The 23,584-nt window shown below is 39.3% G+C and overlaps 1 protein-coding gene across 1 annotated transcript in view; it reads left to right on the top strand.

The window, feature by feature from the left end:
- LOC107596049 (junctophilin-1-like) overlaps window positions 1-17,355 on the top strand; it is a 68,085-nt gene extending 50,730 nt beyond the window's left edge. Inside the window, exons 3-4 of the mRNA XM_016286656.1 lie at window positions 1,863-1,981; window positions 16,703-17,355. Coding sequence (XP_016142142.1) covers window positions 1,863-1,981; window positions 16,703-17,355 — 772 coding nt within the window. The remainder of the gene's footprint in view (window positions 1-1,862; window positions 1,982-16,702) is intronic.
- Window positions 17,356-23,584: the final 6,229 nt, after the last annotated feature.

Below are 23,584 nucleotides of genomic sequence, written 5' to 3'. Positions count from 1 at the left end.
ATTCGTAAAGATGCACTTCTCTCTAAAGGCGCGTCTAATGAAGAGATGGCGAGTCAGGATCGTCATCTTCATCTTTGCGACACGGACTCAGAAAACACTAGTTTATTAGTAAATAATTAAAATATCTCCTTACTATTTCCCCCTGACACATTCATGGTAATTACTTTTGCTGGGGCTTTGAGGCAAGCTTTAGCCTATTGTGTGCATTTGAACGCAGAACTCTTCAGCTGCGCTGACAGCACGCATGCTGCTGCTGGCAGGACACTAAATAGAGGTCTCGTGTTGTTTCCACCAGTGCGGCAATTTTTTCATCACTAATTGATGGATGTGTAGCGAATCAGCTCATGGGGTTCCAGACGCTACAGATGTCTAAAATATAAAAATAAGGAGAAGCCTAAAACAGGCCCGAGGCCCGGCCCACGTCTGAACTATGACGTGAAAATTGGCCCGAAGCCCGGCCCGAGGGGCGTAAAAAAGTCGTTTGGCACACCCAGGCTGTAATGCAGGGTGTGCCAAATATGCGGTTTGAAATTGGCCTACCACAACAACACATCAAGTTTGAAAAATCACCTGAGTTCTGTAAGTACGCCTATAGTATATTGTTGGTGTAAAAAAAACTAGCTGCTTTTATCCGCCACGTTAATCAGTATTTTTACACATGATAAAAACGTGCACTTAATTTGCTTGGAAAATACTTGCGAATATGGCAGTCATAAAAAAAACTTACCCAGCCTAATAATAATTTGTCTATATTAAAAGTATAGCTCTTAACAGACCTGTGTGTTTTGTATCACTACTGCAGTGTCCGTTCTCGGAGCATATAAGCACTGCCCGCGCGAGGCGCGCCGCTTCCTGCTCGAGCTGTTCTGTAGTTTATTAAAAGTTTATTAATCCTGAACGAGATCCCAATCCATCAGTCGTTCTGACGTAACGTCTGCGTTCCCTCCTTCAGGGAACAAGGTTTACATATGTAAATGAGACGATCTAAATATTAAAAGTGAAATATTAGGTGTACATATTAGTATTTTATATTATTTATATGTAAAAAATATTTAAATAAAAAAACTGTGGGTTTCTGTAACAAAGATTTGTTAGAATATTTCAATTAAAATTTAAATAACGTATAGATAAATATTATACTATTAATATTTATCTTTATAACATTTAAATGCAGATCTTACATCCTTTCAGAAATTTGAATTCCGAAAGACCCATTTTGCAAGCTTAAGTTTTCTTAAAAGCAGTAGGACTGGGAAGTGACACTATATCTGTACATAATACGTATACATTTTTCCAAATGAGCAATACATTTTTATTTATTTATTTATTTTTGAATACAGGTCTAGTTTTCTCGCCATGCATGTTTTCTGCTGAGTAAGAGGGATGTGTTCCTGTGGTCTGTGCCCTCTGACTGGATTAAATGCTTTGTCCCCATCCATTTGTAAAAGCAGGATTTGGATTTGACAAAAACGGGGGATCAGCACACCCCATAGTACGATTTAGGCAGAGGAATCCTCCACCCTCCATATACACACATGCATCGAGCAGCACACATGTGCACATACACACAGATCCCCACTGCCCTCCTCCTCCTTCCTATACACAGCTAAAGGCAGGCCACATCAATACATACGTTAATGCATCCTCGTTTCAATAACTCAGGCACAAGCATTCAGCAAAGCACTCATTCAAAGAATTTCATGACCTTAATGTATTTGCATTTATATGTATTTATATTTCAGAATTTAAAATATATACATGGCACAAGCACACTTTCACAGCAAAACACTTCTTTACATTTATTTAAATGCTGTAAAAAATTATCATTGTTTGATATAACTTTCTCTGTCGTGTGTGTACAGGACAACCCACGCAAGGACTAAGAGTGAAGCAGCAGACCAGGCCGCACTTGCAGCATGTCAGGAATCAGACTTAGCCAGAGCTGTGGCTTATGAACTATCTCCAAGCTTCCATCAGCCAGGTAAGTTACAGAAGAAAGGTTTTCCTTTCCCACCTACACACACCCCCTGAAAATACCCATTATAAAAGCCACCAGATTATAACCACACACCCTCACTTACATTCCTCGCAACAGATACCTTCTCTCCACATAAACCTAGCTCAGTGGAGCTCTGCTGAGGGTACTGTATTCATTTGTAAGTCGCTTTGGATAAAAGCATATGCTACATGACGAAATGTAAATGTAAAATAAAATAAAGATAAATGTTATACTATGTGATGTTTTATTAACAAGTTTCGGGAGGAGCGCGCGCAGATAATTAACACGGCCAGTTCATCATCAGTAATTACACCATCTATCCAATCAGCACAAGAGAGAACCTCTATAAATAATCAAAGCAGCCTTACCTCCATTATCTCCTGTCTTTAGCATCCCTCCACCACCCCGACTCCTCACCTTCAGCCCGTTCCTACCCCAGCACGGGGAGGAACACTCGGGGGAGCATTCTGGGTCCGGGCTTAATCCCGAGCTCGGACCCCTCTCCCCGGACAGGGGGAGTACCCCGGGCTCGAAAGTAATTACCGAGCTCGGAGCCCTCTCCCCGGACAGCACGCCAAATACGCATAACCTTTACTCGGTTCATTATATGTAAGTGTGAACTCGTGAAGTATCCAATGTTCCCTCTAAGCTGCCCGCACACTTCTTACGTTGTGACCGTGCAGAAGAAATAATATGCCATGCAAAGAACATGCACAAAAAAAAAAGAACTGGGAAAGCCATTTGATTCAATTCTGGTAAATGCAAAATAATTGAAATGCTCGGGCAAACCGTTAAAGGGCTCTATTTTAACGATCTAAGTGCATGGTCTAAAGCGCACGGCGCAATTGCGCTTAGGGCGTGTCCAAATCCGCTTTTGCTAGTTTAAGAACAGAAAAAATGACCGGCGCGCCCGGCACATGGTCTAAAAGGGTTGCCCCTATTCTCTTAATGAGTAATGGGTGTGTTTTGGGTGTAACGTGCAATAAACCAATCAGAGTCTCATCTCCCATTCCCTTTAAAAGCCAGTTGCGCTCCCGCCATGGCGGATTCGCTATTTACATGGTGGAATTTGCAAGCGGAAAAACTGAACAGTTTTCTCTTGAGGGAATGGATCTGCTCGTGCGTGAAAGCCTTTTTTGCCCTCCATGTGGGCGTTCCTGTAAGGGTGTGACGTCATGTGAAAATGATGAGGAGCCCATATAAGCACATATGAAAAAAAAAACTGAATTGTATAGTATGTGTACAGTGCAACAGCAAAGAGCTTTTTTACATTTTAGAGAAGCCAAGTTGCGATACTGAACAGGACCACATGGAGATGCCAAAAAAAAACTAAACCAACCGCCTGCTGACTGCATATATCTACTACAGTACACGGATCCATTCAGAATAACTAAACACAGCAACATAAACATGACGAATCAAAACATTATCATGAATGTGTGTGGAAACAACGAGAATGTATGGAAATGTCTGTGCCTGTGCATAAATACAATGTGCGATCAGTGCGTCAAGGGCACTCATACACGCATTATTATAACGGACTTATGCGTGCTTACTGTACTGTACGACTCCTGTACGCCACCGCAATCGTCTTTACCTTGATTACAGTCTTCATCCATCAAAACTTTACGTGTGAGGGCTCGCGCTCTTCAGAGACAATCACAGAATATGACAGAGCTCGTGTTTAAAAGCGAAACACACTGGGATGAATAATTCACTGAAAACGCAACACGAGTCTCTGTTCTCTCTGCAATCTCTGATGTAATCAGCCTGGGACAGATTGTTTGAATGCATTCGCTTACTGGATCAGTGGACTGAAAACTTTCCCGGAGTTTAGCAGCTTAAAATGATCTGATCGCATGCAGAGAAGCAAAATTGGGTTAAAGGGTTAGAATAGAAATTGTGCTTCGATAATTTTGCGTTAATTGCGTTAAATTATTTTAACGTGTTAAGGATTGTAAAATTAATCGCGTGCGTTAATGCGTTAACGTTGACAGCCCTAATTGTATTATATTATATTATAAGAGATGCCAAAAAAAAACTAAACCAACCGCCTGCTGACTGCATATATCTACTACAGTACACGGATCCATTCAGAATAACTAAACACAGCAACATAAACATGACGAATCAAAACATTATCATGAATGTGTGTGGAAACAACGAGAATGTATGGAAATGTCTGTGCCTGTGCATAAATACAATGTGCGATCAGTGCGTCAAGGGCACTCATACACGCATTATTATAACGGACTTATGCGTGCTTACTGTACTGTACGACTCCTGTACGCCACCGCAATCGTCTTTACCTTGATTACAGTCTTCATCCATCAAAACTTTACGTGTGAGGGCTCGCGCTCTTCAGAGACAATCACAGAATATGACAGAGCTCGTGTTTAAAAGCGAAACACACTGGGATGAATAATTCACTGAAAACGCAACACGAGTCTCTGTTCTCTCTGCAATCTCTGATGTAATCAGCCTGGGACAGATTGTTTGAATGCATTCGCTTACTGGATCAGTGGACTGAAAACTTTCCCGGAGTTTAGCAGCTTAAAATGATCTGATCGCATGCAGAGAAGCAAAATTGGGTTAAAGGGTTAGAATAGAAATTGTGCTTCGATAATTTTGCGTTAATTGCGTTAAATTATTTTAACGTGTTAAGGATTGTAAAATTAATCGCGTGCGTTAATGCGTTAACGTTGACAGCCCTAATTGTATTATATTATATTATAATAAAGAATTGAAATGTTCTGTGTGATTTTTTTTTTTTTTTTTTTTATTATTTTTAATATAATTTCTTGGTAAAACAGCACTGTAAAAATGTTTTCTCAGGTAGCCTAAAATGTGCATCATTTAGTTACATCAAGGGTCAAATCAAATATAAATAGCACATTCAAGTTAAAAGTTACACACTTTTTTGTGTGCGCGCTGTACAGGTGTGATATAAAGAATGTTTTTGCTCAGGTGGCCAAAATGTCCGCCCAATAGAGAGAAGTTTTGCTCAGCAAGAAAAAAAATTAGAGGGAACATTGTATGTATCTATTTAAAATATTTATCTATATGTAACACTTAAATGTTTTTAGGGTTTTTTTGGGGGGGGGGACTGACAGTTTTGCAAGCTTAGTTTTTTTTAATGCAGTGGGACTGGGAAGTGATGGTAAATATCAGAATATCTCTACATAATACATAAACATTTTCTTATTACATTTATGCATTTGTCAGAAAATTTTATCTAAAGGAACTTCCATTTTGTCTGTTCATGTTTGAAGCTACAGGAATGCGTTTTCCTCTAAATTGACCCTTTAAATTTTGCACTTGCAGATTCACATTCTAATACTGATGTGGTAGCGGATTAGGAACATTGTTTTTTTATGTTTAATGTTATTTTTATCATTAATTGTGCACAATGAGCAAATTACACTTAAATGCAATGGGAAAACAAGTTTTGTTTTTTTTCTTACCCCATTGGCAAATATTTGTTTGAAGCATAATGTCACTTCATTTTGATGAATTTTTCAGAAAACAACATTGTATTTTACTTTTGCTTTTCAATGTACCGTGATTTAAGAATGTTTAGATATTTTCCTAAAAATACAAGACAAAATTACTTTTTGTATAATTTTATAATTATAAAAATAATTTTTGCAGTGTGCATTGACAGTCCTATTCAAAACAAATTAAGTTTATTACTCAACATTACAGAGCACTAGTATTAGTAGTCTGTTCCTCTGTGATTGTTCTAGTTCCCTTTGGAAGTACTTCCGACAGCAGCCAAAGAATGTTGTCCATATCAAACCGAGAATGTTCTCTGGATGAGGAATGTTAGGCTTGTTGAGTGTGTTGTGCGTACGGCACATTGCTCTCAGTAAGCAGATTCAGATAAGAAGAGGGCATGTCAAGTTACAGCTCTATTGTGCCGCTCAGCTCTCATGGAAAAGGTCCCAGAAACACTTCTTAGTTTTCAGAAGCAAACCCCACCCAAACTACACCATAAACTCCTGCCAGCTGAGCACAGGGAGGTCAAGGGAGAAAGGTCAAACTCACAAGGGGCTTGGTACATAACCTTCTGCAGATCTATAACTGGAAATCACCTTCAAAAGGAGACGCTCATGTTGGACAGGATATGACTGTGCAAATGAATCATGTCTTACACTTACCTGTGAAGTCTTTGTGAGAGCTGCTAGGGAGATAAAATCTTAATTAAACTGAGCTGTTTCGGGAGAACTACTGTTGCTCTGATTTGCTGATTTGAGCTCACTTTTTTGTTCTACCATTTATTTTTACTCTCTTAGTGACCTGATTTACTACAATCCATTATTTGTGAAATCTAATGCCAGATTGTTTAACACTACCTCATTCCTTCTTATTCAGTGATGAAGCGAAACTGGTTTTGTAAGAATTTGTAACGTAAGAGTGTGCCTATTTAAGACAAATTGCACAGAAAACACACAGAGTAACTGTGGACATAAGCAGAATAAAAAATACATAAATTACCGTTACAACGTTTGGGTTGGTAATATTTTTTTCATGTTTTTGAATTCTCTTATGCTTCTGCATTTTTAATCAAAAATACAGTCAAACAGTAATATTGTGAAATTTTGTTACAATTTAATTGGCTATTTCTATTTTTCTATATTTTCAAATGTAATTCATTCCTGTGATAGCAAAGCTGAATTTTCAGCAGCCATTACTCTAGTCTTTAGTGTCACATGATCTTTCAAAAATCATTATAATATCCTGAGTTGGTGCTGAATAAAAAGTTTAAAAGAACAGCATTTATTTGAAATATTTTGTAACATTATAAATGTCTTTGCTGTCAAGTTTGGTAATTAAATGCATCCTGAATGCTGAATTTCTTTAAAAAAAAATTACTGATCCCAAACTTTTGAATGGTAGTATATATAAATTTGCAAATAATAGTACAGTTTTGTTGATAAATTGAATTCAGTGGGCATGATGTGTCAGGCTAGATCCATTCAAATAGACAGGTTCATTTGGATAGAAGTGCATCTGATAGTTCAGATTAATCCCAGGGAGGATATAATTTGTTAATGAGCCTATAATAAGTGCCACTAGATTTAATGACTAACACGCTTGAGGTCACAACTGCCGTGTTTATTTAATATGATACGTTTTCAGTACATACCCTGCATGCTAAAACTGGCCAGACATTCACATTTCAAGAGTTGCAAGTGTTAGCACTTCTCTGTTTATTTATTTAGGTTAGGTTTCTTTTACAGGACTCACATGCAATATGCTGCCCATATGTTTCTATGTTAATTAGAAATTCCGGGTCATTTCCCGGTCCCGTTTGCTCATTTGCAATGCTTAGAATTTACAAACATTTTTTAACGAAAGTATTAGCCCCCACATCATGATTTTCTTTCCAAATAGTAACTACTGTACAGTACACACGGAGTCTGCTTGAACAATCACTGCAACCAGTTAAACAACACTTTCAGTGTAGCATCATGTGACATCATCTGAAGACTGGAGTAGTGGCTGCTGAAAATTCAGCTTTGCCATCAGAGGAATAAATTACATTTTAAAATATACTCAAAACAGTTATTTTTGTTTTATATAATGATGTTTTCAAAGCAGAAACAAACCTACTTCAATTTGAAGTGTCGTATGAAAACAAAGTGGCTTTCTGAAATGATCTGGCCTGATCCGCCTGATCCCCAGTGTTGCCTGGTTCTCCCACTAGCTCTCAAACATCGCGCTCAGAAGAGTAAACACTAGCACTCGTAATTGACATTTCTGGCTTATGGCAGATTAGTGCAGAGGTTAAGTATGCCTTTGTAACACATCAGGAAAAAACGCTGCACTGTCGCCATGGTTGTCTTTAGGCCCTATTTGAAATGGTCTACCCGATGAGGTTTATAGAGTGACGTTAATTGCGCTATATTTGGAGCGAGTGTGTCCTTTACAGGGAGCTAACGGAGGGATAGTTGGAATGGTCGGGAGCTGGAATGGCAGAACAGCGAGCAGGGCTCTAACTGCAGCTGTCCATTCCTTCAGTCAGACATTTTGAACCCTGACTGCACCTCCTCTTCCCTCCTCCCTTTAAATCACTCAGTCACTACACACCTCCTCAGTGCAAGGTGCAAAGAGACCAGGTGCTGCCCTGACCTTATGACCCCCAACAATTCATCTCTCTTTTTGTCTATTTATTTAAGCCGTTTCAATACAACCTTGATGGCTCAGATTTTGACATCTATAATTATAAATAATGTATAATGTATTAAAGGGGTCATATGATGCTGCTAAAAATAACCTTATTTTGTGTATTTGATGTAATGAAAGGTTAAAAAAAACATACTGTACATTATTGTTTCTCCTCTATGCCCCGCCTTTCTGAAACACGTCAATTTTTACAAAGCTCATCGGTCTGAAAAGCGAGGTGTGCTCTGAATGGCCAGCTATCCAGTGCGTTGTGATTGGCTGAATACCTCAAGCGTGTGACGGAAATGTTACACTCCTTACCATATTGTGATGCCCTGTCCGGCCGGAGCGTAACATAAAGCCATGTCTGCATTTGTGATCGGAGAAATTACAAACAACAAGTGCTACTCTACACTGCCCAAAAAACTCGCGTTTGAATCGTCAGTGGCAAATTCTTTAAATATAAAAAAACTTACTTACAGGCTGAGAGTCAGAACAGCCGGCATTGTAGTCTACTCTCCCAGGATCAGGAAACAGTCCTCCATAAAATGCGCTGGACACATCTGAATATTTGGGTTGAACTCTTCTGGAACAGTGTTGTAAATACAACTTAACCACTGATTTCTAGTCGTGTCCTCTTTTGAAAGGCCAAACAAAGTAGTTTCGCTTTCACAACGAAAAACTGTCACACACTGCGTCCTAGAGTACGCGGAGGCCGGCTTGAGTCAGCAGAGGCAGGTGGGCTTGAGAATGGCACGGCCGGCGGTTTCAACGAAGGAGCGTCTGGTGGGCTTGCGGCAACCACATGTGACGACCCCGGGCTGGACTCTGCTTCGTCCACGGTGAAAGCCGATCCGGCGATCCACAGCAAGAAGTTGATGTATTTCCTCAGCGACCAGCACAGATCATCTCCAGGCATGATGAAGCGGATATGTCCTCTTTTGGAAGGCCAAACAAAGTTCACAACGAAACACACAGTGTCTTCACGACATGGCGGCAGCAGCAGCGGCAACAACAATACTACTGCGAGAATCAAAGTTACGCCTTCTTTCTTTGCGTGAACATTTGGGCGGCGTTATGCAAATCTTCCCACATTGTGACGTAGACATGTGGGGGCCAAGAAGGCCAAGAACATGCATTTATAAGTAAATAAATGATTAATATATGTATTAATTTTTATTTATTGTTTCTTGTGTATATGTACATATATGCACATATTTACATTTTTCTAACGTATTTTCTTAATACAGTCACAATTACTTAAAATCACAGTTGTGAGAAAAATAAATGTATGTATTTATTATTCTCACAGTTACAACTGATTCTCGTAACAAACAAACAAACATAATACATAAGAAATATTATTATTATTATTATATAATTATATAATAATAATTATTATTATATATATAAATGTATACTTTTTTTTATATTTATTTATTTATTTATTGGCATTTTTGCGAGAGGGAAAGGTCCTCGAGGCGGTACTCAAATTCAGTTCACCTGAGGTACAACTAATTAATTATTAGTTTTATTTTATAAAAAAGCCAGGACAATGTATTGAGAAAGTACACAGATAATTTTATCTAGTGTTGAAAGAAGGTTGCTACAGTATACATAGATTGACTATAAATCAGTTATTATTATTCCATCAGAATGTATGAAATACATTATGGCATGTTTCATAAATGCCCACGAGACTCCACTGGCATGAATTTATGAAGTGCTTAATAAATTCAAAATCCCCTGTATCACATGCTCCTTTTGTTAGGTTAGGGAGCCTATTAATATTCTTCACAATGTAGATAATAAACAAAAGGTTAAGGTTGATTGCACAGACTGAATCTGTGTGTTTGTCATGACCCAGATTGGTTTGTTTGTGTTGCGTTGTAGCGTCTCTGAATTTGATCTGTTGCATGTTGAGACAATGGTACCGCTTCAGTGCCATCCGCCTTCATGTCAGGGGTAATTGAGTTGTGTCTCTTAACTGTGGGTGAAAAGATTTCATAATCCTTCTCATGTCATAAGAGAGGCCTTTGGATCTTTGTCAAATGCCTTATGCTGACTGTTAGGTTGTATTGCCACCACTTATATATTTGGAGTTGAATTTCACATGACAACATGACAGTTCTCATTATACATCTTGATGCCTCATCATGTTGTGAGATCTTCTTTTAAGGTAACAAGTATTTTCCAATATTTTGTTATTTAATTACTAAGTAGTATTGCTTTTTGTGTTACAATATAAAAATCGTTTTCTAAATATTTTTTGTCTTTGTTTTTAGTTACAAATAATTCACTTAAAGGAATAGTTCACCCAAAAATGAAAATTTGATGTTTATCTGCTTACCCCCAGGGCATCCAAGATGTAGGTGACTTTGTTTCTTCAGTAGAACACATATGATGATTTTTAACTTTAACCATTGCAGTCTATCAGTCGTATAATGCATGGCAATGGTAACAAAATCTATGAGAGTAAAAAAAACATGCACAGACAAATCCAAATTAAACCCTGCGGCTCGTGACGACACATTGATGTCCTAAGACACGAAATGATCAGTTTGTGCCAGAAACCGAACAGTATTTATATATTTTTTTTTCCTCTAATACACCACAATGTCCAACTGTCTTTGGGCAAGCGCACGGCATCCGGTGCGTGAGGTGTGTACGCACTCTGGTGTAGTTTACGTTAATGGGTGTGTTGATATCCAGTCGAAGAGCAATCAACCATAACTTCAGGCGAGCAGGCTCAGAAGTTGGGAATATGTGGAAAGTCACCACTCCCGAATGAGTTCGCACGAGAGAAAGTAATCTTTTAGTTTTAAGTCGGTTTGAACAATCCGGATAAGCGCAAGTAAGTACCATTTTGATTAGCCGTCGTACCTACAATGACTGTGCACTGTGTAAACAATGCGTGACGTATACGCATGCTTGCGTAAGCTACGCCAGAGCGCGTACACACCTCACGCACAGGATGCCGTGGGCACGCCCAAAGACAGTTGAACATAGTGGTGTATTAGAGGTAAAAAAATTATATAAATACTGTTCGGTTTCTGGCACAAACCAATCGTTTTGCCATGCATTATACGACTGATAGACTGCAACGGTTAAAGTTAAAAATCATCATATGTGTTCTACTGAAGAAACAAAGTCACCTACATCTTGGATGCCCTGGGGGTAAGCAGATAAACATCAAATTTTAATTTTTGGGTGAACTATCCCTTTAAGATAGTTATATTCAGATAATTTTATTGTTGCTTTTTAAGCATATACTTAGTTTTATGCTTTTTAATAATTCATTTTAATGTTCGAGAACTTCATTTAAGATATCTTCTCTGAAAACAAGTCTTATTTAATGATGTTTAGATGATTTTATTATTAGTAGTAGTATTATTGTTATTGAAAATTTGATTAAGAAAATGATTTTTTCATAACTGCACTACACAGGTGCCATAATCTAATCCACAAAGGCAGCGGATGTGATTGCGTAACTCCGGCACAACCTTTGAAGATGAGGCCTTTCAGTGCCATAGCTCTGATACATTTTGTGGTCTGCGCCGACTCACGCATGTGATCCGCTCCGTGCTGTCGTGTCTCTGGACCGGAGCAGAGTGTGTGTGCGGTGCGGTGGTTAGCCAGACTTCTTCAATGTTCTTGAATAGTTCCCTGTGCCCTATATAGTGCACTACGTGCCATTCACTGTACAGAAAACACTAATTCTGTGGACAAGTGACTGAATTCAGCCGCGGCTTCAGCGTCTATTTTATAGTGTAGGGGGCGGGCGCTTCGGATTCTAGAGATCATTTGATTGGACAGAAAGTTTGATGAGAAGCTGAAGTACGATGTGACGTCAAAGAAATCGTTGAGCCGTTTTGGTGGAAGTGACGAACTGAAAGCTTTGAATGCTTATATCTTCTAAATGCGAATTTTGTCACTGTTTTGGAGCACACTGCCTTATAGATAACCTTAAGACTAACATATTGATACTAACACCCAACAAACTTTAATTTTGATTTCATGGGGACTTTAAACAGAGCAGTCACCCTCATAGGCCTGTCTAATGGTGCTGGAATATGGCCAGGATTATCCATTATAACCGTCATGAATAATACAAGAAACATATTATTCTTATTAACCTATGGGGTTGTTGTAGATTTTATATTACACTTCATTACAACAGGTTTCCCTACATTCTGCACTTGTAATCCATTTGTAGTGATTTGGTGTATGCATTATGATTATGCATATAATGTTGAAAAACAAGGCAATGATGTTGTTTCTTCTAACTGACATACAAATATACTGCAATTTTTCCCAACCTTTTTGCCTTGTGTACCCCCATAACTCTAGAAGTGACACTCAAGTTCCCCTTCATCAAAATGAAATGGGAAATGTTTGTATTTTAAATAATTTTACACTGAATGATCATTAATGCAAATTTAACTCATTATAAAATGCATAATTGATATATTACAATATTCCTCATTCACAGAAAATGCAGAACCCTATGCTTATGCATATTACATTGTTATTAGATTATGTATATAAAACAAATTTTTATTTAGCTAAAATATTTCTTTAAATATATGTATTATTTAATTGTTCTAAAAAAATACACTGTAAAAATTTATTTTTTGAAATTTTAAATAGATTATTGGAATACGTTTTACAAGAAAATGCTGAAATTCATATCTTCAAAATTTCACATTTAATTCAGTGTGTTACTTGCTGCTACTTTGTCATTGTTTGTCAAATTTCATAGAAAAGTTACTCTTTTTTTTCATTTATGTGTGCTTGTTCAATGTTTGTTCATTTTATAGTAATGAAGGATTTAATATTACATTGATTTTGAATACAATTGTTCAAGTACATTGTAATTATTGTTTTGTTCATCAAATACAGTATATTTCTATTGTGCCATCCCAGGGTAGCAGTCTTTTACTTTCAGAGTCTTGCTTGAGGATTACAGAGAGATCAAAGCAATCTTAGAGCATTATGTGGACTTTATTTTTAAGTTGCTCCGCAGCTACAAGATTAACAGTTCTTGGCGTTGGTTAGAAAATAACACTCTACACAAAGGCTTGTAACATTAGACATCATATGATCAAAATCATCCTGAATAGATACTTTTTTTTCATTAGTATGTGTTATGCGTTATGTGTTATGTAATGATTTTTAAGAACAATTAACTTTGTTAATAGCAGGTCATATAAGTATGTAAGTGTCTTCTGTAAATGATAGAAGAGCAAGCTTGTGTGTTTGGCAGTGAATTATGCCTGCAGTGAGCTAGCATTGTCCCTTTAGACCAGTAAATCACGCAAACAATGCCAGGAACTTGTGACAGGAGTTCTGTTCAGACAGAAAGAAGCAGAATGGACCCTCCATACAGCATGAGCTCTTATCAAGTTATTATGAGAAATTATCTTCAGAGGATACTTTAAGCCATTTAAACATTAAGAATGCCCTCGCACTCTTTGAAGTCGGTCATCATGGATGCCAGAGATGTCAAGTGAATTAAACTGCTGTTAAATTGTTTGGGCTTAAGCTAGTTGGAGCCGTATGATTTTCCCGGAAAGCTCTATTATGCAGACTCAGCACTGCATCATTCATAGTTTTGCCATTACCCTTTATGGAGTTTCACTAGTTAATTGATCCAGATTGGACAGAAAGTTTTCATTGACAGGGTGACTGAGCAAACCATGTTTCGAGAATTACAACAATTCGCACACATTACAAAAAGTGTCTTTTATTTTACAGAATAGACTTGAGAAGGTTTCCATTAGAAACACATGAAGTTGCATTAAAGTCACAATATTTCTTTAAGAACCAGAGTGACATTGGTGTGTTACAGCTTGGTGTATTTACATTTATCTTACATAATTTCACTGAGTAAAATGTTTTGTGTGTGTGAGTGTGAGTGTGTGTGTAAACTTATTCCAATTAGAGAAATAATATCTATTGTATGTTATATTGCATATTTTCTAAATAATTTCATGAAATATATAAATATAGAATTAAATTCATATAATTTATATATTTAATTAGTATAATTTAATAATTAATATAAATATGTGAATGTTTATTTGTTAAATATTAATTGTATATTAATTTGTTATATATTTGAATGTATGTATATATTTATTATATTTCCTTTATATTATTTTATATTTATTAGGGATGCACCAATACTGGTATCGGTATCGGGCCCGATACTGAGCTCCTGTACTCGTACTCGTACTCGTTAAAATGCCCTGATACCAAACGCCGATACCACACAGCATGTGTTAAGTGCCATATTCAGACAATGAAACACCGACAACAGAACAACAGACAGCAGAATGGAGTTATTAGAGATTAAGGATGTCTACGAAGTATATGGATGCAATGAATATAATGTTAAACATTCAGTATTGACTGTATAGCTGATGTGCGCGAGCTGATAAGCAAAGCACACTGAGTGGATTGTGCGCGTGGCAGCGCAGATGCGCGAGCTTGTCGATGAATATACCTTTCTCACAGACATCACTGGAAAGTTTGTAGTTCGGTCGGATACGTCAAAAACAAGTAAAACAATGCACAAGTTACTTAACGGTAGGGAGAGAGAGAGTGAGAGAGCGCAAGTGGCTTTGGAATATAAATCGCAGCACGTTTCAGATGAAAAAAACCGCGACTTCTATTTCTGAAAATATCACAGTTAGGAGATTTATAACTACATTATTACAGCAAAGCGTGTGATTACAGTACTAAGCCGCGGCAATGGAGTAGCTCTATTAAATTAAAGATGATGTACCATAGAGCAAAAAAAATTTACAGTGAAAGTAACAAAAACTTGTAAAATACATTTTAATGGGCATAATTAAGTGTGAAAATAACCAAAGGATATACAGTCAAACCAAAAATTATTCAGAGACCAGATATCATTTTTTATATTTTTTTACTAGTGGGTGCAGGACACTGTAACGAATCAGTAATGTATCGGGTGTCAGGGTTACCATGGAACCAGGGGCCTGTTCGGCTTCCTGGGCTGTTACAGAGTATTTGTTCAATCTAGCTAACAAAATATATATTGTGTGTTTGAGTGGTCCAGACGCTACAACACTATAGTTAATTTGTGTAAATGAGGATAGCAAAATAAAGTAAACTGTGACTAATTATACCCAAAATTTCTTCATACAGTGGACTACCAGTAAAACTGATAAAAATTTGGGACCAAAAATTATTCAGACAGAGTCTGGGGAAAAAAAATGTGAAGTTCAGGTTTGCATGAAGCTGGGTGGCAGCATGCCCAGGAGACTATAGGCTGTCATTAAGGCTAAGGGTTGCCCGACTAAGTATTGATAGTTGTGTAAATACTGTCATACTGTCACGGGTTGCTACTGTGAGGACCACGGAGCGAGGAGACCAGGAGTACAAAACAAAGGAGTTTAATTCTATTTTTCAGGGAATCACACGTAGCACAAGGAGTTGACAAACAATTCCAGACAAGGGAGAACAGAACGGGCTAGAACTAAATAGGGCAGATAACGAGGGGCAGACAGGTGATGGGGATAACTAATACAGGAAGGACCAAATAAGAACAACCAGGAACTAAACGGGAACATACACATGACAGATCGCCCCCTTCCCGGATGGCGCGTCCCGCGCTGTAACAGTACCATCAGGGAGAGAGGGCGGGCACCCTGGAGGCTGGTGCAGGACTGGAACAGGGCGGAGACAAGGAGTGCCTTCAGGGCGGATCAGGGAGCCATGGCGGATTATGGGACTCAGGAAGCCATGGCAGATCCTCCGTGGCCTTAGCTGGCTCGGCCACGGGTATATGCCCCCCCCATTTTCTTGGGGAAATCTAGGAATCCTGGGGGGCGCTCTGGAGGAGCGGGCACTTGATGGCGCTCTAGAAAGCTCTTACGAGGAGCGGGCACTGGAGTGAGCTCTGGGGCTGGAGCCAACACTGGAGCGAGCTTTGAAGCTGGAGCCCTTCCTGGACTTAACTGGGGATCAGGAGCCCTCCGTGGGCTTGACTGGGGATCAGGAGCCCTCCTTGGGCTTGACTGGGAATCAGGAGCCCTCCCTGGGCTTGACTGGGAATCAGGAGCCCTCCCGGGGCTTAACTGAACTAAAAAAACAATTACTCCCTGGGCTTAACGGGGGATCTGAAGCCCTCCGTGGGCTTAACGGGGAAACAGGAGCCCTCCCTGGGCTTAACACATTAACGTCCTTTGGGCTTCCCACATTAACAGACTTGACTCGGGAACTGCCGGCAGATGGGTCCCGGATCGGGATCGGAGACTCTCCAGACACCAGATGACTGACTCCTTCCATCCAAGGTCGGTGGTGTCTGGGAGCTCCGTGGGGCGATGGTAAGTTATCCTGATCCGGAACAGCGTCACAAGGGTTTCCCCCTCGATTGTCGAAAACAATCGGGTTGGGGTTCGTATGAGCCAAGGCAAGGAACCTCGCTCGTTCCTCCATTTGAGCGGGGAGAAACAAACGGGGGAAAAAAACAAAAAAACAATTAGAAAAACAAACACGGGTAAGAAAGGCGCCGCAGCCCTTTCTATCGGCGCGGCACGACTCCAAGCCACTCTCCTGCCCAAAGCCCGACCCCATCACCTCCTCTCTCCCCTCATCAGAGCCAGCCACCCAACCCCAGCGCCAGCACCAGCCGGAAGATAAGCAAAGACAACAGCAGCGTAGCCCGAAAGATAAGCAAGGACAGTAGTAGTGTTGCTCGCAAGATAAGCAAAGAAGAGAGAGCCTCGATTGTGGCAGAGATCACCAAAGTATCCACCCCTCTTCCTGTACCGGCCATCAAGCTACAGGACGTGCCCCCACCAAAGCCCCCCAAGGCCCCTGAACCCCAGCCCAAACCTGCCAGCACAGGTAATGGGCAGCTACATGCTGCTTATCACAGTTACTATGTGAAGCCGGTGGTGAAGTTGCCTCCACCAGAGGAACCAGAAGATGAAGAGCCTGAGATGACACAGTCTAGCCTGGCCAGGATGCCTCCACCACCCAAACTGGTCAGGACGTCCACTCCCAAACCAGAGTCCAAGATCAGGAAACAAGAGTCTATTATTTTTGTTTTGCAGTTATTTCAGGTTGTGAGGCTCTCTGTGAGCCTCCCTGATCAGCTGTTCTTGAGCCTGGTAGCTCCCCTCCCTTTGAGGGTCGCTATGCTGAGATCATAGTTCCTAGAGTTCTCTCAACAGAGCTCTATGACTGTTAGGCTGTTAGGCTCTTGTGGGCCTCCTTGATACGTCGCTCTTCAGGTCGAGCTTTCGAGTACTCCCCTCACCTGAGGGTCTTTGTATTGAGTACGCTGATCCATAAGGGTGGATGATTGCACTCCCCTCGCTTTAGAGGGTCCGCTCTTCAGAGCTCCGTCTTTGGCAGTAATATGAGTTGTGGGCTCTTTCTTTTTGAGCCTCACTAACTGCCTCTGGCGTTGAGTGTAGCTAGGTCTCCTCTCGCTTTAGGGAGTCGTTATGCTGAGACCTCCACTCTTAAGAGCTCCCCTACCAGGGTCGAGCATTGTTAGGTTTCCGCTCATTTAAGAGAGTCATCCTGCTGAAGCCTCCGCTCCCCAGAGCTCCGCGTAGGCAGTAATATGAGTTGTAGGCACTTTCTTTTGAGCCTCACTAACTGCCTCTGGCGCTGAGTGTAGCTAGGTCTCCTCTCAGTTTAGAGAGTCGTTATGCTGAGACCTCCACTCTTAAGAGCTCCTAAACTAGGATTGAGTGTTGTTAGGTTTCCTCTCGTTTAAGAGAGTCATTCATCTGAAGCCTCCACTCTCCAGAGCTCCACTTAGGCAGCACTTTTGGTGTGTAGGCCCTTTTTTGTGAGCCTCACTAACTGTCTCTAGCGCTGAGTGTAGACAGGCCTCCTCGCGTTCTAGAGAGTCGTCATGCTGAGGCCTCCACTATTTAGAGTTTATCTATTAGGGCTGAGTGTTGTTAGGCTTCCTCTCATTTAAGAGAGTCATCCTGCTGAAGCCTCCACTCTTCAGAACTCCATCTATAGCAGTAATATGAGTTTGTAGGCTCTTTGTTTTGGAGCCTCACTAACTGCCTCTGGCGTTGAGTGTAGCTAGGTCTCCTCTCGCTTTAGAGAGTCGTTATGCTGAGACCTCCACTCTTAAGAGTTCCCCTTCCAGGATCGAGTGTTGCTAGGCTTCCTCTCGTTTAAGAGAGTCATTCTGCTGAAGCCTCCGCTCTCCAGAGCTCCGCTTAGGCAGTAATATGAGTCTGTAGGCTCTTTCTTTTTGAACCTCTCTAACTGCCTCTGGCGTTGAGTGTAGCTAGGTCTCCTCTCGCTTTAGAGAGTCGTTATGCTGAGACCTCCACTCTTAAGAGCTCCTCAACTAGGGTTGAGTGTTGCTAAACTTCCTCTCGTTTAAGAGAGTCTTACTGTTGGAGCCTCCACTCTTCAAAACTCTGTATCTGGCAGTAGTATGAGTTTGTAAGCTCTTTGTTTTGGAGCCTCACTAACTGCCTCTGGTGTTGAGTGTTGCTAGGTCTCCTCTCGCTTTAGAGAGTCGTTATGCTGAGACCTCCACTCTTAAGAGCTCCTCAACTATGGTTGAGTGTTGTTAGGCTTCCTCTCGTTTAAGAGAGTCATTCTGCTGAAGCCTCCACTCTGCATAGCTCCGCTTAGGCAGTATTAATGTGTAGGCTCTTTCTTTTTGAGCCTCATTAACTGCCTCTAGCATTGAGTGTAGCCAGGTCTCCTCTCATTTTAGTGAGTCGTTTTGCTGAGACCTCCACTCTTAAGAGCTCCTCAACTATGGTTGAGTGTTGTTAGGCTTCCTCTCGTTTAAGAGAGTCATTCTGCTGAAGCCTCCACTCTGCATAGCTCCGCTTAGGCAGTATTAATGTGTAGGCTCTTTCTTTTTGAGCCTCATTAACTGCCTCTAGCATTGAGTGTAGCCAGGTCTCCTCTCATTCTAGAGAGTTGTTATGCTGAGACCTCCACTCTTAGAGTTCCATACTTTGGTGGGTGAGCTAGTCTATGGCGTTGGCGAGCTTTGAGCCTGCCTGTAGAGGTTTGTGGCTCGGGTTCTGGCAAAAGCGATTTGGCTGGGGCAGGGATGATGTTCCTTGAGTCTTTGACTTTTGGTTCCAGTTATTTTGGCACTCATCCCTCAGCATGGCAGCGTTGGTATACAGTTCCCCTAGCGCCCTCTAGAGGACGCAGCGTGGAGTTCCCTTTCGAAAGGGAACGTCTCAGGTTACGCATGTAACCATGGTTCCCTGAGAATAGGGAACGAGATGCTGCATCCCATTGCCATGCTTCGGGCATTCCTGCCTACGTCTCCTTCAGACAAAGAAGTGGATGACGTTTTCCGCAGGTGCGCTTTTATACCCGCACTCGCTTTATTCTTTATGTCATAGGCTACCGCCTGCCAATGTCAAGTTCATTGTCGTTTTTTCATTCATGCTTCAGACACCAGTCACGCTGGAGGCGTTCCCCTAGCGCCCTCTAGAGGACGCAGCGTCTCGTTTCCTATTCTCAGGGAACCATGGTTACATGCGTAACCTGAGACGTTTTTCTACTTCAAAATGTTGTTTAATTTAACCGGTTACTTCCTGTTTCTTTGTAATTGTTTGTGAAATTTATAAGCAGTTTCTGAGTGAAAATTGTTTCTACACCAAATTTTTTAGTATACCTTTCAAAGTTTTGTGGTCAGTACGATTTTTTTATTTATTTTTTATTTTTTGGAAGAAATTTATATTTTTATCATGTTAATATTAAATGATAAATTTATAACAAAAGATTTCTATCTCATATAAATGCTGTTCTTTCTAATCATCAACGAATCCTGGAAAAAAATGTATAATGGTTTCCACAAAAATATTAAAATATAACACAACTGTGTTGCTTTGATAATAATAATAACAACATAAGAAATAAGAAATGTTTCTTGAGCAAATCAGCATATTAGAATGATTTCTGAAGGATTATGTGACACTGAAGACTGGAGTAATGATGCTGAAAATTCAGTTGTCCCATCACAGAAATAAATTACATTTTAAATATTTTAAAATAGAAAACACTCATTTGGAGTTGTAATTTAACAATATGACTGTTTTTACTGTATTTTTGATCAAATAAATGCAGCCTTAGTGAGCATAAGATACTTCTTTCAGAAACATTTTTAAAATCTTACCAACCCCAAACTTTTGAGTAGTAAATATGTTAAAAGCAACATGAATTGTCACTAGAAACAGCCTATTATAGACTTTTCAGCAAAATTTTGATTTCACGAATCAGCAAAATAGGGTTGATAGAGTTTACCTACAGAAATTAAATAAAATATGTAAAAGCAAAATAAAAATGTGATCACTTTAACCAGAAATTCTTGAAATCTACATTCATTGTATAGTTCATTTTCACTTTTTAACCAGCAGCTATTACAAATATATGGCAATTGGAGAATATAATTCACAAAAAATAAGTGTATCAACTTAAAAGCAGGGTAGGAGATTTGGTTCAAAAACATTTTTGTTAAGCTGGTGATACGTCATCTATTACACTATTGCAGACCGAGCGAGAATGAAAGGCGTTATTGTAATATTTTGCGCTTTGTACTGTAATGTTTTCTCACTGGTTAGCCTTTGGTCTGCCTGCGCGCGTTCATGTATTTTGGAGGAGGTGTGGCTTTGGAGAGTAATTTGCAGGGAGGGTGGGATCTTATGTTTTCAAAGCTAGCTTGCTATAGCAAGCCTCTCGCTAATGTAAATTATTTACATTTAAATATAAATTATATATATATATACATATATATATATATATATATATATTATATTATATATATAAAACTTTGACAACAAAATATAATCAAAAACCCTGCATAGAGCTAAAACATCTATCAATTCTGAATAACAAATATGTGTCATAACAAGTCTCCAAAAACACAAACTTACATCAACAGCGATCAAGCTGAGTATGCTCAGCAACCTGTTAGTTGGCCCCTCACCACAAAACTTGACATTTATAAGTTCTTGGTGTTAAATATTTGAAGTTGCTCATACTAAATGACCTGAATGACAACATCCAAAACACCTGCTAGCTACAGCCTCTGTGACAACTAGCCCCATCTGCATTTTTTATGGATGTACTGTATCTTTTAACCCTGTATTACGTTTATTCCTTTAGTGTTGGATGGCGACCCACACAGTGTCAATGACCTTTCTGAAATCCAAATGGCACCAGGTAGTGTCCAGAGGGCAGAGGGAGCTGAAGAATCAACATATGGGAGTTTGAAACCCAGCGCATCAGCAAAAAAAAAACAATCAAAAAGTCTTATAAAGTGTGTTATTTATTGAATTCTGGGAATTGGCTGTTTGTCGTGTTATGTAAATTAAGCCTATGCCATTGTGCATGCGATGTTGTGCAAGAGTTATTGTGCTCCAGATATCAGGTTTGACATGTGACAGCAGCTGAGATGTTTTGAAAGGGAAAAAAAAAAGATGATGTTGAGGGCTTGCTTGCATGTTTGTGACCTTGTATGCTTTCGGTATGAAAAGTCAGGTAGTGCCACAGTCAGGTGGCACTAGAGGAAGTAGAACATTGCCTTTAAGAGTCTTTAACACTACTTCAGTTTACCTCAAACAACATAAGAGATAAGAGATAAAGTATTTGTCTTAAATCTGTAGTATGCAAATTCTGACTGACAGAGTCATTGGGAATTAATTTTAAATGTGCCACTATATTGTAGAATTAGACATTTTACTTTTATTTGTTATTCTAATGTGCAGTTTCCCTCTTCAGAAGGTTTATTGAAGATTTATTTATGATATATATAATTCTAGATATTGTTTCTAGTGTTTGGTGAGTGTAAAAGGGCTTGGAAAACTCAGTGTCTCTCCTTTAAACCCTCATTTTAGTTTTCGTTTGCATGTGGTCTTTAAATGCATTAACGCCTGCATATTTGATTCAAAACAACTAATCTGAGGTAAAATATGTTTAAGGCACACAAATGTACTCTTGAAGGACTTGTTTCATTTGGTTGGATTTCACTTCTGTGCAACAATGCAGAGCAATGTGTACGGGCTCTTTTTATATGTTTTCTGGAGAGTTGTGAGCTCTTATGATAACAGGGCAGGACATGGAGTTATTTTTCTAAAAACAAATGTTGCACAAACAACAAAGAACATTTATATACTAAATAAGGTTTATTCTATTTATAAACATTTTTACAGAGCACAGCCATTACAAGATGAATTCTAAGATATTTTTCTATAGAAATGCACAGTTGTATTTTGTCAAAAGCAGTATAGCTCCTTTATTTCAAGCATTGTATCTCACACATCATCTGATTTAAGACTCGAAACCTATATATGATTCAATGTGATTTGAAATGCTGAGGATGCAGGAATCCTTTTTGAGCCCTTGAATGCAAAAAAAACTCATCTCTTTCATTTCAAGCCCATAGAGCCCCACGTATTTTGTGTAATTTGAAAAGTTATGGTATTTATCTGTATAATAAAATGTTATGCCTTGTAAGTCTGATTTCTCCATGATTTCTTTTTTTTTTTTTTTACCTTGGTTGGGGGTTGTTTGACATATGACCACGATATGAGAAATTTTATTTATATACACATACCTGTACATAGTTATTTTTATATAAAAATAAAGCAAATTACAAACCATAAGACAAATACAATAGATACAAATTAAATAATACACTCGTTTTTCTAATACAGTAGGTTTAACCTGTATACATGTATTTAACATTTTTTGTTGTTTTATTAAAATGATTTAATTAGGCTACTGTCCCTTTAAGACCAAATGAACGTAATATACTGACACATAATCGGTTTTCACCCGCCTGTTTACGTTCACTTAAGCCATAACCGACTGTATTTACATGAGATACTACACACGATGGACATTTTGACAGCAGTGTGTGTGTGTTTGACAATTAAGGCGCAAGGAGAACTGATCGCAGAACTGGGATCGCGCGGCCGAGAGAGTGCTTTTGTGTGTCGTTCAGCGTGCTTCCGCCTGTCCCGTACGGTGACCGAGAAGTGCAAAGCAAGTCTCACAAATTCTGAAAACAAACGCAAATGCAAGTCTAAAAAACAAAATAACAATTCAGAAAGCACAACAACAATTCAGAAAACATTATAACAAGTCAGAAAACACAATGGCAAATTTGAAAACAAGATAACAAGCCATTTGGTTTGGGATTACAAGTTTGAGACAGCGCCATAGGTTTGGGTTTACTCACCGCTGACTGGACGAGACATCTGTCAATCAACGTATACAGGAAGAACCAGCCGAAGAACAGCAGAGTCGTAGAAAGTTCGGAGATGGTATTAAAGTAGCTCAGTTTAAATGTATTGTATGAATTGCCCTCACTCTGGAATAAAAAAACGGGATGTCTATTTACATTTAGTTAAAAGTGGCTGTAAA

Source organism: Sinocyclocheilus grahami, unplaced genomic scaffold, assembly GCF_001515645.1.
Source record: "Sinocyclocheilus grahami isolate Dianchi unplaced genomic scaffold, SAMN03320097.WGS_v1.1 scaffold213.1, whole genome shotgun sequence".
Lineage (NCBI taxonomy): Eukaryota > Metazoa > Chordata > Actinopteri > Cypriniformes > Cyprinidae > Sinocyclocheilus > Sinocyclocheilus grahami.
This window is presented reverse-complemented; position numbering and strand designations above follow the sequence as displayed.